This window comes from Myxocyprinus asiaticus, chromosome 33, assembly GCF_019703515.2.
Source record: "Myxocyprinus asiaticus isolate MX2 ecotype Aquarium Trade chromosome 33, UBuf_Myxa_2, whole genome shotgun sequence".
NCBI classification, from domain to species: domain Eukaryota; kingdom Metazoa; phylum Chordata; class Actinopteri; order Cypriniformes; family Catostomidae; genus Myxocyprinus; species Myxocyprinus asiaticus.
Genome location: NC_059376.1, coordinates 42080819 through 42095877, shown reverse-complemented (window position 1 = coordinate 42095877; position 15059 = coordinate 42080819). Strand labels below are relative to the sequence as shown.

The 15059-nt window shown below is 37.6% G+C and overlaps 1 protein-coding gene across 3 annotated transcripts in view; it reads left to right on the top strand.

Moving 5' to 3' along the window:
* The window catches only part of sh3glb2a (SH3-domain GRB2-like endophilin B2a), a 34118-nt gene that overhangs the window by 11394 nt on the left and 7665 nt on the right, over positions 1–15059 (top strand). For all 3 annotated transcript variants that reach the window (XM_051668286.1, XM_051668287.1, XM_051668285.1), the window contains exons 5-8: positions 2582–2674; positions 7147–7209; positions 12265–12288; positions 14885–14974. In XM_051668286.1, coding sequence (XP_051524246.1) covers positions 2582–2674; positions 7147–7209; positions 12265–12288; positions 14885–14974 — 270 coding nt within the window. The remainder of the gene's footprint in view (positions 1–2581; positions 2675–7146; positions 7210–12264; positions 12289–14884; positions 14975–15059) is intronic.

Below are 15059 nucleotides of genomic sequence, written 5' to 3'. Positions count from 1 at the left end.
ATCTGATTTCCCACACCATCAACGAAGTGATTTCACAGCTACTTTGCTGAGTATTCTTGTCTAACTAGAGGACATTTTCCTGTGCACGCCGCGAGTGAGAGATGAAGCATGCGCAGCCTACAGTGAAATGAAACGTTGTATCTGCTCCAGATATCCTCTTTTTAAATAATATTTGTATTATTAATTATATATAATGTGTAACGTTAATATGACAGTAATTTAAGTGCAGCCTCTGTAAAAATATAAAGCAGTTTAATGGGGGGAATATTAACTGACTAGTAATTCCAGTGTTGACTAGCAGCATCAGAACCGTCTAGTCGACTAGTCTCACACACTCCTATTTTTCACACAAATTCGTGACAAAGTTGCGAGACGAACTGCAGACAAAAGGTTAATTCACACCGAGACCTGAGCGAATAAAATGAAAAACAATTTCACTCCTGTACAGTAGGTGGCGCTGTTCTACAAACATATTCATTCAGGTGCATGGATCTTTTATTATTTAGCTGTCAATGCATGAGATTAACATTTTACACGGTAAAAGCATTTATTTACCTAATTTGGCATAACTATTTCATTATATTCTTTCCATGTTTTTTAATGCTTTATGAGGAAAATAGAATCTGTGTTTTTGTGCGAGTGAGATGAGTAAAGAGTGCAGTTGCGTTCGTCCCATGTCTTCTGTCTTTGTATTTATTCATTTATTTTGTTACGAGTATATTTCAAACGAACTCCCGAACCCAGCTTCTCTTTTTGAATGCCTGGATAATATAACAAGGCACAGTGATATAAATACACATGCAATAATGTATGTTAAGAAAAAACGGGTATAGTATAAAATGTGATGCATAACATTAACCCTCCTATTGCGTTCAGAATCTCCATACATCTTTTATATTGGCGGGTCAATTTTGACCCAGAGGAATTTAAGCTTATAAATCATCCATAACCCGATGGTTTTCATCTCAAACTGTATTGTAAGTCATTAATAACTTCTTAACTGTTCATACATGTGAAAAGATTGATGTTTTTGGCATGTTAACTGACAAATTTAAAAGTTATTACTTAAAAGTCATTTGTTTAGAAATAATAAAATGTAGAAAGTCTTTGACATTTCAAAATATTCATTAACTACATCAAAACCAGCGTGATACATGTGAAGACATACTTTTATCAACATTTCTGTGACATTTTATTTAAATATAATTAAAATTTATATTAACATCTAATGTGAGAATTATTAATAATTTGAATGAATTTCCAATTAATCATAACTGCTCAATACAAATTGGGGGGGTTAAAATTTATAAAACTAACATATTCTTTCTCCACTAAACAACATCAAAACAACTGTACAACTCAAGTATACAACATTAATACGTCTTTACTTTGTTTTTAAGCTAAATCTATTCTATTTGCTCTCATGAACTGCCGAATGTTGATATGTGAGTTTGCTGTAAGCTGGTTCATCATCAGATGGCTGCAGAGGCAAATGGACAATTTCCTCTTTCATGCATTATTTAGACTAATGTGTACATGAACTTCTGCTCTCACCACACCCCCTTTAGACAGTAGAACCATTGATTTAGTTTATTTGTTATGTTTGTTACATCTGTAATATCTGTTTTGTACAGGAATGTGTGTGTGTCTGTGTGTGACTATATGTGTATGTGTGTGTGTGCATGCTTGTAAACAAGAAGCAGTCCCAGAGAGAGACAAAAAGGTGTTTGTGAGAGTATGGGAAAGATGCTAAATGTAAGTAGTTTATAAAAAAAAAAAAAAAACGAAATCATAGATGTAAAAAAAAAAAAAAAATCTGCATAATATTTTGTGTAAAGCCACAGTTGATGCCCGGGTCAAAATTGACCCGCGAATGCAAAATGGTTATATATCTCAAACAAGTTTGTTTAAAAAATCTGAAAAAAAAATGTGTTCAGTGTATTTTGATCGTCTTGACAAAGTCACAAAGTTTGGTTTCCATGCTAAAAACTATGTGGTATTTAAAAATTATTATCTACCTCTACCAAGGTCAAAAATGACCCGAACGCAAAAGGAGGGTTATAAATAATAATTAAAAAAAAAAAAAAAAAAAGATTACACAACTTCGTGGTCTTTATTTAATTATTGCATATTTGTATTGAATTCAGGGTTTCTTGTGCGTGGTGAAAAATAGGAGTGAGGTTCGGCAATTTGTTTGTCTACACTCGTTGTAAAATATTGCATGTAAAGAGTCTTTATGTGATTCCATAAATTTTTTTATGGATTAATTGTGCATTTATATATATAGTCATTATATATAATAGTCAAAAAGATTTCATTCGGTTTTGGTTTTCCTTTCCTTGAACCATTTGTAGTCCCTGATTTTAACTATGCATATGACTATTTGGTTAGTTGCATATTATTATTATTATTATTATTTGCATTTAGCATTGTATAGAATAGACCCACCAGTTAAACCACTGTAGTAATGGGAGATTGTTCTTTACACTGTCTGATTCAAAAATCATTGAAAGGTTTGCTATTGTGATTCTGATGCACTTATATTCTCTGAGCATGCACAAATGTCCTCTGCACCTCACAGAAAGAGCGGAGACTCTTAGAGAATCGTCGGTTGGATCTGGATGCTTGTAAAGCCCGACTGAAGAAAGCCAAAGCAGCGGAAGCTAAAGCAGCTGTAAGCTCTTCTGACCCCTCATTGTTTTACTTTGTTTACCCTGTTGTTTACTCTGCTCTCCTCCTCTCTCCTCTCCTCTGTTGTCCTGTTGTTATTTGATGACATCACCATATGCATGTTTGAGAATATTCATTCAGTGATATCTCTCGTGTTAACTGAGCACTAACCGTGTGCCTCTGCTTTAACCTTCACAGTGTGAGGGAGAAGTGAGTATCACATTGAATTTCCTCTGTCACATGATCCTTTTTCCTGCCTTTTCAGTTTGTTTGCTAGAACAATGGTGTGAAACCTTTTTAGTTTTGTTCCTTTCATGCTTTTTCTACTATGAATTTCAAAACAAGATCTTCATTTGCATGAAATGATGGAATTCAGTGCCGTTACTACCACAGACATCGGATCAGCAATCAATATGGGCCAAAGGGTGTAGTCAGGAAATTGCTTTTGGGTGGGCCTCAATAAAAATGAATGGGCCAAGTTTTTGGCCAAAAATCTTTTTAACCAAATTTTCCTTAACAACAGAGAAGCGGCAAATTCAAACAGTTCTTTCACACTTTCAGAAATCAAAATGTATGCATTTTTTTTTTCTTTTTTAAATTTTGATCCCCTTTTCTTCCAAATTGGAATGCCCAATTCCCACTACTTAGTAGGTCCTCGTGGTGGTGCGGTTACCCGCCTCAATCCGGGTGGCGGAGGACAAGTCTCAGTTGCCTCCACTTCTGAGACCATCAATCCATGCATCTTATGACGTGGCTTGTTGAGCGTGTTACCGCAGAGACTCGCAGCATGTGGAGGCTCATGCTATTCTCCACGATCCACGCACAACTCACAGCACGCCCCATTGAGAGCGAGAACCACTAATCGTGACCACGAGGAGGTTACCCCATGTGACTCTACCCTCCCTAGCAACCGGGCCAATTTGGTTGCTTAGGAGACCTGGCTGGAGTCACTCAGCACGCCCTGGATTCGAACTCACGACTCCAGGGGTGATAGTCAGCGTCGATACTCGCTGAGCTACCCAGGCCCCAAAATGTACGCATTTTTAAACTATTTTATTTTTTGACTTCAAATATATATTTATAATCTCTAATATTCTGGGCCCACCCTAGCCTACGCTTGACAACACCACTGCTTTGATCCCACCAAAATTTAACAAATAATTCAAACAAAACTGAATTCAATAGTTCCATCAGTGCCCTCTAGTGGCCCGTATGTGAACAGTAAAACAGTAATTGAGCAGTTCTTGTGATTTGCAGTAGTAAAGTTTGTGAATATGGCGTTTGTTCCATCGGATAACACTTTTCCACCCTAATCCTTTTAGGATACATTCATTTTACCCATATATACAGAGAGCACATACAAATGCTACATGTTTCAGTTGACTTATTCATAATTTTGTTTTTATTTTGTCATTCAGCAAGATCAAAGATCAGATGTAACTAAGTGATTTAGTATCATTTCCTCCTTCATTTTGAGTCACTTTGACCCAGAAACACATTTTGAGTTTAAAGCACTAAAGTAAACAGGAAAGTTTCAGGTTTCTAATAATATAACTATTATATTTAGACTCCAAATCATTGTATAAACACAGTCATTTAAATGTTGGCTGAGACTCAAAATAATTAAGTCAAAAGTGACTCAAAATAATGAAGTAGCTCACATATTTATGAAAGATAAAGTTAATATATATAGTAATAATATCACTATATAAATCTACAATATATAGTATCAAATAGATTTGAAGATGTTCAAATTATGTTCTGATCTTTGAACCTTTCAAGTGATGCATGATATTTTGAGCATTATTGATTCACTTAATTTTTTTTTAAGTAAGTGTTTTACGAACACATTTATCAGTGCTTATCACACAGGGTTCCCTCGATCACTGAAAACCTGGAAATTGTGAGTTCCAGGTCTGAAAATGTAATTGAAATGAATAAAGTCTTAAAAAATCATGGACATATCTATAGTGATTATACGCTTTTCTTTCAGATATTTGAGCAAATAGAAATTGCTCTGAGTAAAAAATCCTTGTCCATTTATGACGAACAACTGGAAAAATCCGGAAATGTGGGAACCTGGATCACAGTGAACTGCTGTCATTAAATACACAACCTGGTCTCATAGTATGAACGTTACTTTATATGCAGTACATTTTTGCATCTGACTTGTATTTGCCGCTTTCTACATTTCGCTGCCGTTTCCTGGTGAAATGAACACTAGAGGCGCTACAACAACTGTGTGGTTTAATCATTGTCACACAAATTACGAATACAATTGCTGATTTTGATTTTATAAAAACTTTTTTCGCTCTGTTACTCACCTCCCGCTATGTTATATAAAAACATGTTTACTTCAGCACATGATTTTAAAAAGAAAACTTTTTAAAACTTGTATTACAGACCCACCTACATATACACACTTATTCCTATGTCATTAGCTTGCTTGGAAGCTCACCTGATAGAGCGTTGAACTTTGGGCTTGACAGCCGCGGTTGAGTCCAGCATTTTATAACACTAACGGTTAAGGCTAGGTGTTGGTTTAGGTTAAGGATGTCTGTTTTGTTAAAGGTGCAATATGTAGCATTTCATGTAATATTTGCCTTTTTTTGCCGATGTGTAAGCAGCTTGTAATGCAACTTAAAAAATGAGTCCTTCCCGGACTTCCTAGGTTGCCTATTAATAATTAATAATAATTATAATAATTTTCTTTATTTATCACACATTATACATTTGCACATATACAGTGAAATTCTTCTTTTTCACATATCCCAGCTAGGCTGGGGTCAGAGTGCAGGGTCAGCCATGATACGGCACCCCTGGAGCAGATAGGGTCAAGGGCCTTGCTCAAGGGCCCAACAGTGGCATCTTGGCGGTGCTGGGGCTTGAACCCCCGACCTTCTGATCAGTAACCCAGAGCCTTAACCGCTGAGCTACCACTGCCCCTATAGTATATTAAAGCCTGTAGACTGATTTTCATGTGAAGGGAGCGGATCACTTTTGCCGGGAAAATCCAAAGGATGTGACGTTTATGCGTTTATATTTTCGGACACTATTGGTTAGGTTTAGGGTGAAGTTGTAGATTAGGGAGGTTCGTTTTACTTATTAAAACCTCCATCTAAAATTCACCTTAAAAACCTCATCTGATTACAACCTTATTTTGCTCGCTGGACATTTCACTTGAAAACTGCAGCAAAACGTGTAATGAAGCACGTAATTTCAGTTTTGCAAAAACGTTGCAATGCTCACATCAATTTCATGAGACCAAGCTGTAAATACAGCTTATGAAGATTATTGTCTTGAAGGAATATTCCGTGCTCAATATAAATTAAGCTCAATTGACAGTGTTTGTGGCATAATATTGATTACTGCAATAATTATTTTTGTCTCGACCCTCTTTTTTCTTTCTTTTTTTTGTTTTATCCCCTTTTCTCCCCAGTTTGGCATGCCCAATTCCCACTGCTTACTAGGTCCTCGTGGTGGCACGGTTACTCACCTGAATCCGGGTGGCGGAGGACAAGTCTCAGTTGTCTCCACTTCTGAGACCGTCACTCCATACATCTTATCACGTGACTCGTTGTGCATGACACCGCGGAGACTCGCAGCATGTGGAGGCTCATGCTACTCTCCGCGATCCACACACAACTTACCACACGCCCCATTGAGAGCGAGAACCACTAATCACGACCACGAGGATGTTACCCCATGTGACTCTACCCTCCTTAGCAACCGGGCCAGTTTGGTTGCTTAGGAGACCTGGCTGGAGTCACTCAGCACACCCTGGATTCAAACTCGTGACTCCAGGGGTGATAGTCAGCGTCAATACTTGCTGAGCTACCCAGGCCCCCTCGTTCCTCCTTTTCTTGAAAAAAAGCAAAAATGGAGGTTCCAGTGAGGCACTTACAATGGAAGTCAATGGGGCCAATTTTTGGAGTGTTTAAAGGCAGAAATGTGAAGCTTATCATTTTATAAAAGTACTTAAATTAATTCTTCTGATAAAACTCATGTGTTATTTGAGCTTTAAAGCTGTTCAAATCATCATTTTTGCAGTTGTTTTAATTTAGAGTTACGCAGTTAGGTCATGGCAACGTTGATACAGTTTTACAAAGAAAAGGTACACAATTTTATCGCACTAAAATCACGTTAACATGCATATTGTTTATGTCTTGTGTCTATACTTTTGAAACAGTGAGTATTTTAACATTTACAGATTGGCCCCCATTGACTTCCATTGTAAGTGCCTCACTGGAACACACATTTATGCTTTTTTTTTAAAAAGAAAAGGAGGGACGAGTCGAAATTAATTTTTTGGTAATCAAAATTATGCCACAAATGCTGTCCATTGAGCTGAACTTGTATTGAACCCGGAATATTCCTTTAATTAACAGAGGATTCTTCTCTACCTGAAATATCTGCTGTAAGTTGTTTGTGTTTGTCATGAGGTGTGTATTAAAACATGTTCCTGTCTGATTTCAGGCTGTGCCAGACTTCCAAGAGACCAGACCGCGTAATTATGTGCTTTCTGCCAGCGCGTCTGCGGTAAGAACACACTGATGTCTGCACTGCCTTTACTGAGACACCCACCTACACACACATGCGCATATTACATTTCCAATATTAATATTCATGAGAGAGATGTGATCTGTCTGTGTATGTTTCAGAATGACATGCTGTCAATGCCACAGTGTGCTTTCAGAGATATGAGATGATAGATATCAGTACAGAATTTACAAATGATTATTAAGATAATTAGTCCAAGGAAAATGGGAAAGTTAATCAGAAATTATGCAGGGTTTAGTTTTTGACAACAAACAAAAAAGTTGGAGCTCTAGTTAGTTTGGCATGATGACCAAATCTTATCTTAGTAATTTTATATCATGGCACCAGTATATAGTATAGTATAGTTTTTTTATAACCCCCCAAAAAATTATGAATTACATAACCACCTACTGATGCTTGTTCTCTAACTACTTGAAAATGAGTGAAAAAATAAGGGAATATTTTTTTGTTTTTGTTTTTTTTTGGGATGGACGTAAACCAAAAGATAAGATTTTTCGTATTGTAAGTGATAAATCTGGCATAATTACAAAATCAGTTATTATGTAACACTCAGGTTATACATATTTACAATGTTCTCACTATAACAATCTTTTTATTACCCACCAGGGTTGTGCCAAACTCAGAATTTCAGAATTAACTCCCTTTCATTTCACGAGTTCTAATTTGAATTGGCCACGCCCCACAGGAAGTTGAATTGGAGTGATAGGAAATGGAATTTACTAAATTCAACACAGTCACACAATTTCATTAGTCCACGCATTTTGTGAAAAAACATTATTACATTATTATTTTTGACCAAGTATGCCTGTTTATTTCCTGGTAGTTAGGATTTGCATATTTTTTTTTTTTTACTAAAAAAAAACAAAACACAACACTTCTGTAGGTGGCATAAAAAAAATGATTACATTTAATTATATTATTGTTTATAATACTGTAAAAAGTGATGTGTTTGTAGTACTTACAGCTTGCGTGGCTTTTTTGTTGTTGAATTATTCTACTTAATTTTAAGGAAATTAACTGAACTCAGAATATCAAGTTGCCATGACTTGTACCTATTAGTTGTACATACTACATATTCATTTTACATAAACCTCCTGAGACCTGAGCGTGACTGCTGTGTGCATTTTCCATTTCCCTTTTTGATTTGTAACTAGTAGCACCAAATAAACAAGCAAAAAAAAATTTCTAGATCAAATAGTTTTCCTATAAATTGATGTCCCCATATGTGGACAGCGGGACTAAGTTGTGACATTTTAAGTTATACCAAACTATAGAAAGTCAAATTTTTTTCATCAAATTGTTCATTCTGTGTCCAGGAGTGTTGGTTGAATAAATAATTCTGATTCAAAGTAATGTCCAGCATCATCCAATCACTGCCAACCGTGTTAAAATAAAATTTTGCATTATAAAATTCTGAATCTATGTACTGATTATCATTGTGCCATGTTTGCTAAACATGTTGAGTGGTGCAAACATCATCTGCAGCCTGAAACTGAACTTTTGATCAGATTTTAGGAGTGAATGCACTTAACTGCATAGAGAGATATAGGATGCTCCCTTGCTCCCTATTTAGTGAATGACTTAACCTCCAGTGTGCTGTCTGTCTGCACTGGTCTCAGAACAGTTCAAAATGCACCTTATTTTCATCGTGACTCCATTTAAAGCCTCTGAAAGCAACATTATTCAGCTTTTGCGAGAATACATTAACTTTCAATGTGAAATGCACAGTAAATATACAGGAATGCATTTACTAATGTTAATGAATAGAAACGTATTGTCTCACCCATAGATGTGTTAATGTTAAAATTATTCAAAATAACTAACATGTTTTTTCAACTTTTGAGGGAATGCAGTCCTAATTTCCACATATGTGGACATCATGTTTATCAGCGCGCTGACGTGTAAAAAATTTATGGATTTTTTAAAGTGGCATATCAAACGAAACTAGAGACGCTACTCTTTACAACCAAACAGGTTTCAATCAAAAAACGTAAACAGTTTCTTACCGGAGACACTTTTGTTGGTGCTGTGCCTGTAGGAGCACTTCACGGAAATCGGCGTCATGCTGTTGTCACGTGACGTGATGCGGCAGAAGTTTAACACTTCAATGACAATGTAGAGTCTTGTGAACAGTATTCAGTCAGTTTTACTTCATTTAAATAGGGATGTCCCAATACTGTTATCGGAGTCGGACCCGATACCGCGCTCATGTACTCGTACTCATAAAAATGCTCTGATACTAAAAACCGATACCATCTCACATACGAATGTCATTACATAAACATTCAACATACAAATTAAAATCACGTTATGTCCTAGTGAGATTATTTTACCACAAAAGCTGTGATTTAATGATATATTTTGCATGAGCGACGTGCTGTGAATGTGTATGTATGGAGACAGTGTTGTATATCATGCCAGCTGCATGTACCTTTAAATCCTCCTTGGCTCATACAGGGAACACCGTCTTGTGCATCAAGCGCTCTGTTTGAAGCAGATGACAGCGAACAGAGCGAAAATTCACTTTGTATCGCAAAGCACAAACGGAGTACATAATTATTTAATTAAATAGCAGCCTTTGCGGTATAATAATCAATGAGTCACGTAGCAACCAGCTTTTCCGTAGTGGGAAGCTCATCATGACGTCAGAGCAACTTGGTCTTAACAACACAGAAATACTTCAAAATAAAAGCTCTGCCAAAATAAAAGCTCAGTTTAAATTTAAAAAGTATGACAGAAATTTAATATTCACTGTTATACTACTACTACTACTACTACTACTACTAATAATAAATCAATAGTAATTGTGTTAGTATCTGTGATACTCTGTAGTGCAACACTTTATTTGATAAAAATGTAACTCCAATGTATTTTAGATTGTGCTGTGAGGTTCTAAATAAAAGCACTTAATTTGATAAAAAATAATACAATATCACGTTGAATTGATTAATTGTTATACTTTCATTTGGTTAAATTTTTAATGCTAAAATTGAAATAAACTGTTGATATGCAGTTCAGAAAAAAAGAAAAAAAGAATAGGTATCGGACTCTGTATCAGCGAGTACCAAAAAAAAATGGTAAATGATACATTGTATTTTGGCTTTGCTATATTAAATGTCCACACATGTGGATGCGGGGTCGCATGAGGTTAACAATTACATACTTAAATGAAGTAAAACTTTTTTTTTTCTCCCCAATTTGGAATGCCCAATTCCCAATGCACTCTTAAGTCCTCGTGGTGGTGTAGTGACTCGCCTCAATCCGGGTGGTGGAGGACAAATCTCCGTTGCCTCCACGTTTGAGACAGTCAATCCGTGCATCTTATCATGTGGCTTGTTGAGCGCGTTACCGCGGAGACATAGCGCGTGTGGAGGCTTCGCGCTATTCTCCGCGGCATCAACGCACAACTCACCATGCGCCCCATTGAGAGTGAGAACCACATTATAGCGACCACGAGGAGGTTACCCCATGTGACTCTACCCTCCCTAGCAACCAGGCCAATTTGGTTGCTTAGGAGACCTGGCTGGAGTCACTAAGCATGCCTTGGATTCGAACTCACGACTCCAGGTGTGGATTGTTAATGTTGCAAATTTTAGGGGGCCTGGGTAGCTCAGTGAGTATTTACGCTGACTACCACCCCTGGAGTCACGAATTCGAATCAAGGGAACACTGAATGACTCCAGCCAGGTCTCCTAAGCAACCAAATTGGCCCGGTTGCTAGGGAGTGTACAGTCACATGGGGTAACCTCCTCGTGGTCGCTATAATGTGGTTCTCGCTCTCGGTGGGGCACGTGGTGAGTTGTGCGTGGATGCCGCGGAGAATAGCATGAAGCCTCCACACGCGCTTTGTCTCCATGGTAACGCGCTCAACAAGCCACGTGATAAGATGCACGGATTGACGGTCTCAGACGAGGAGGCAACTGAGATTCATCCTCCACCACCCGGATTGAGGCGAGTCACTACGGCACCATGAGGACTTAGAGCGCATTGGGAATTGGGCATTCCAAATTGGGGAGAAATAGGGGGAAAATAATAATTAAAAAAATGTTGCAAATTTTATAATATTGGGCGAATATAGCTAATCCATATAGTATCCATATGTATTTCCTTAAATGATTATAAATCATTATTATACTAATCTTTGGGGAGTAAACAATTAAAGGGATAGTTCACCCAAAAATGAAAATTCTCTCATCATTTACTCACCCTCATGCTGTCCCAGATGTGTAAGACATTCTTTCTTCTTCTGATCACAAATGAAGATTTTTAGAAGAATATCTCAGCTCTGTTTGTCCATAGGGGCCAGAATTTTGAAGCTCCAAAAAACACATAAAGGAAACATAAAAGTAATCCATACGACTCCAGTGGTTTAATCCATGTCTTCAGAAGAGTTATGATGAGAAACATATCAATATTTAAGTCATTTTTTTCCTGTAAATCTTGACATCAGCAGTCTCTTTGGCAATCATGATTTCAAGCTTGATTATGTTTCCCAGCACCATCTAGCACTCTGAGCTCTACTAGTAAGTGTAATCAATCTATGATTGTTCCTGTAGACTGCAATCCATTTATGGATTACTTGTATGCTGCCTTTATGTGCTCATTGGAGCTTCAAAGTTTTAGATCCTGTTGACTTAAGGAGAAGGCATCCTAAGATTTCTTCAAAGGTATAATGTTATGTTATGTGGCATTTGGATCATAATTCAAAGTGTCCAATAGTGTCCCACTTTGCCAAGATTCACCCTAGTATATCAAAAACTAAAATGAATGCGAGATCATTTCTATTTTATTTTAGTTAGTTTTATTTTTTCCCAATAATTTCAGTTTTTATTTTTATTACAGTTAACGAATATTTTAGTAAGTTTTCGTTTTCGTTAACTATAATAACACTGACACATAACACTTTGTCTCGTGTTATGATGTCAGCTGTACTTACAAAATGCTTGACTGTTTACGCTTCTCTTTATTGTAATGCTCTTGGTGGTCTTGTCACATTGTGATGACATCATTCTTTGTGTCTCTCCCTCTGACCAGCTGTGGAATGAGGAGCTTGATAAAGTAAGTGTGACATCACTGTAAATACACATGACGTCATTTAGGCTGTAATGTTTTGATACCATGTGTCTTCTGATTTAGTTTAGTTTTGAACATTTTAAAGAACTTTTGCACTAATTTAAAAAAAACTTTGATGTTGATAAGCCTTTGTCTGAAGGTTAGTTTAAAAATGTTTCAAGTTTAAAGGATAGAACGAAAGAAAGAACTTGTGTGGGTTTGTTTACATTTGAATTTTTGAATTATTGACAGTTTAAGTTGAAATAGTCTTGGCCCTTTTGAACATTCCGTCAGTGTCTACATGAGAGCGATAGCGATGTGGCATCACAATGCCTTGAGGCTGTCTACACGACATCAAAGTGACCATTTATTTGTCTTGTTGGCAGGAGTAGTGCTAGTGCGTGCAGCGCAAGATAGGACGGGCATCCATTAACTGTGTGTGACTAGGCACGACGTGACAGACGCATCCACTGTAGACAACATCATTAATGATAATGGGAATGATTTGCTTTTGTTGCATCGCGCCACTCGTGTCTGGTGTAGACGGGGTGTAATGGTGCGTTCACGTGATGTCGTAATTACGGTAATTAAGAGATGGCAACTCGTAGATTCTACTTGGTGCTATTCACGTCCTCAGACCTTGTAAGTTATTAGTTTCTATGGCAACACTTAAAACGCCAAAACGGCATTGTTGTTGATAACAGCATAATGTTTATCACTACATTACTTTTCTCCCCAGTTTGGAATGCCCTATTCCCAATGCGCTCTAAGTCCTCGTGGTAGCGTAGTGACTCGCCTCAATCCGGGTGGCGGAGGACAAATCTCAGTTTCCTCCGTGTCTGAGACCGTCAATCCACGCATCTTACCACGTGAGTTGTTGAGCACGTTACCGCGGAGACATAGCGTGTGTGGAGGCTTCACGCTATTCTCCACGGCATCCACGCACAACTCACCATGCGCCCCACCGAGAGCGAGAACCACATTATAGCGTCCATGAGGAGGTTACCCCATGTGACTGTACCCACCCTAGCAACCGGGCCAATTTGGTTGCTTAGGAGACCTGGCTGGAGTCACTCAGCACGCCCTGGATTCGAACTCGCGACTCCAGGGGTGATAGTCAGTGTATTTAGTCGCTGAGCTACCCAGGCCCCACATTACTTCATTTCTAAATGTTCTTGCAAAATTTAAGAAGAAGAAGAACAACAACAACAACAACAAATGCTCCAGGCATCAATGGCTCAATAAAATGGCATGTCAAACAGACATAGGTGTTATATACCTTCAGCTGTTGAGGCCGCTGCCATATTAGTTCTTTTTACATGATACCACGATGCTCAAGTTGGAGTGTTTGCATAGAATTTCGAGTTCAGTAATTACGAGTTCTACAAAGACGAACACTTTTTGCCAGTTGGAAACTCATAATTACAGTAATTCCGAGATGACGGGAACGCACCAAATGGTTTTTACACAGCAGATGATCAAAAATTCCAATTCCAATCAGTTAGATAAGTCATAGCAGTCTGTGTCAACAGTCTGAAGGTCTGTGCCGAGGTTGGTGGATGTAGCTTGAAAACTCCTAATTTGTCAAGTCAACATAATTATCCTGTCTGGACACAGTTTCTTTTCTTTTTTTAAATCGGTGTGAATTTAAATCCAGATACTGCCATGTTTTTTTTTTTTTTTTGCATTACAGTAATGTCAACGAGATTGCACTCAATGTTGAGAACTGGGGGTTGTTTTAGAAAATTGTCTTAAAAATAATGTCACAATGCAAAGAATTGTAATGGTCTTAAAGAGCACCTATTATGGTTTTTAAACGTGCCTAATTTCATTTTAAAGGTCTCATACAATAGATTTACATGCATCCGAGGTCAAAAAACACTTTAATTTACTCATAATTTAAATTGCAGCATTACCTTTTTTCCCCAGTGTCAAAAATGACTCGTTCAATGATCCGTTCTAAAGGATTCATTCTAAACTCCTCCTTTCAGAGAGCCTACTCTGCTCTGATTGGTCAGATGTCCCAGTCTGTTGTGATTGGTTTACCGCTTAGTGTAGTGTTTGAGGGCGGGTCAAAGCTGTTCGCGAGCAGCCAATGAAGACCAGAGGCGGGTTTTTTGTTACCAAATTACGTAGGTTAGTACAGGAAGTAAGTCTGGAATTACTAACGACTCGTTTCAGGTGTTCAGATTCGGTTCTTTCTTTTGGGAGTCAATAACTCTATTTGTCGTGCACTTTGATTTTTGAAACTTTGCAGACTTTTTTACATTCACAAACAGCTATATAACACACTACATGAAAGGTGATATTTGAAAAACCATAATAGGTGCCCTTTAAAAAAAAGAAAAAAAGAGCTGTAATTTTTTTTAAATGCAGAATGTAAATATTACTACTTTTTTATTCTGGGGTGAAGAACATGACAGTTAAGTGAGATTCACCCTTAAATCAGATTGTGTCAGACAAAGTTGCATTTACAAAAAGCACATGTATTTTATTTCTGTGTGAGTTGCACAATGCCTCTCTCTCTCTCTCTCTCTCTCTCTCTCTCTCTCTCTCTCTCTCTCTCTCTCTCTCTCTCTCTCTCTCTCTCTCTCTCTCTCAGGCAGAGCACGAACTGCGTGTTGCGCAGACAGAGTTTGACAGACAGGCAGAGGTCACGCGACTGCTCCTAGAAGGCATCAGCAGCACACACGTCAGTCATGTTTACACAATACACACATTAACACCCAATACACACTTGAACAGACGGGTTTGAGCGTTTGTTTGAATTGTTTAAC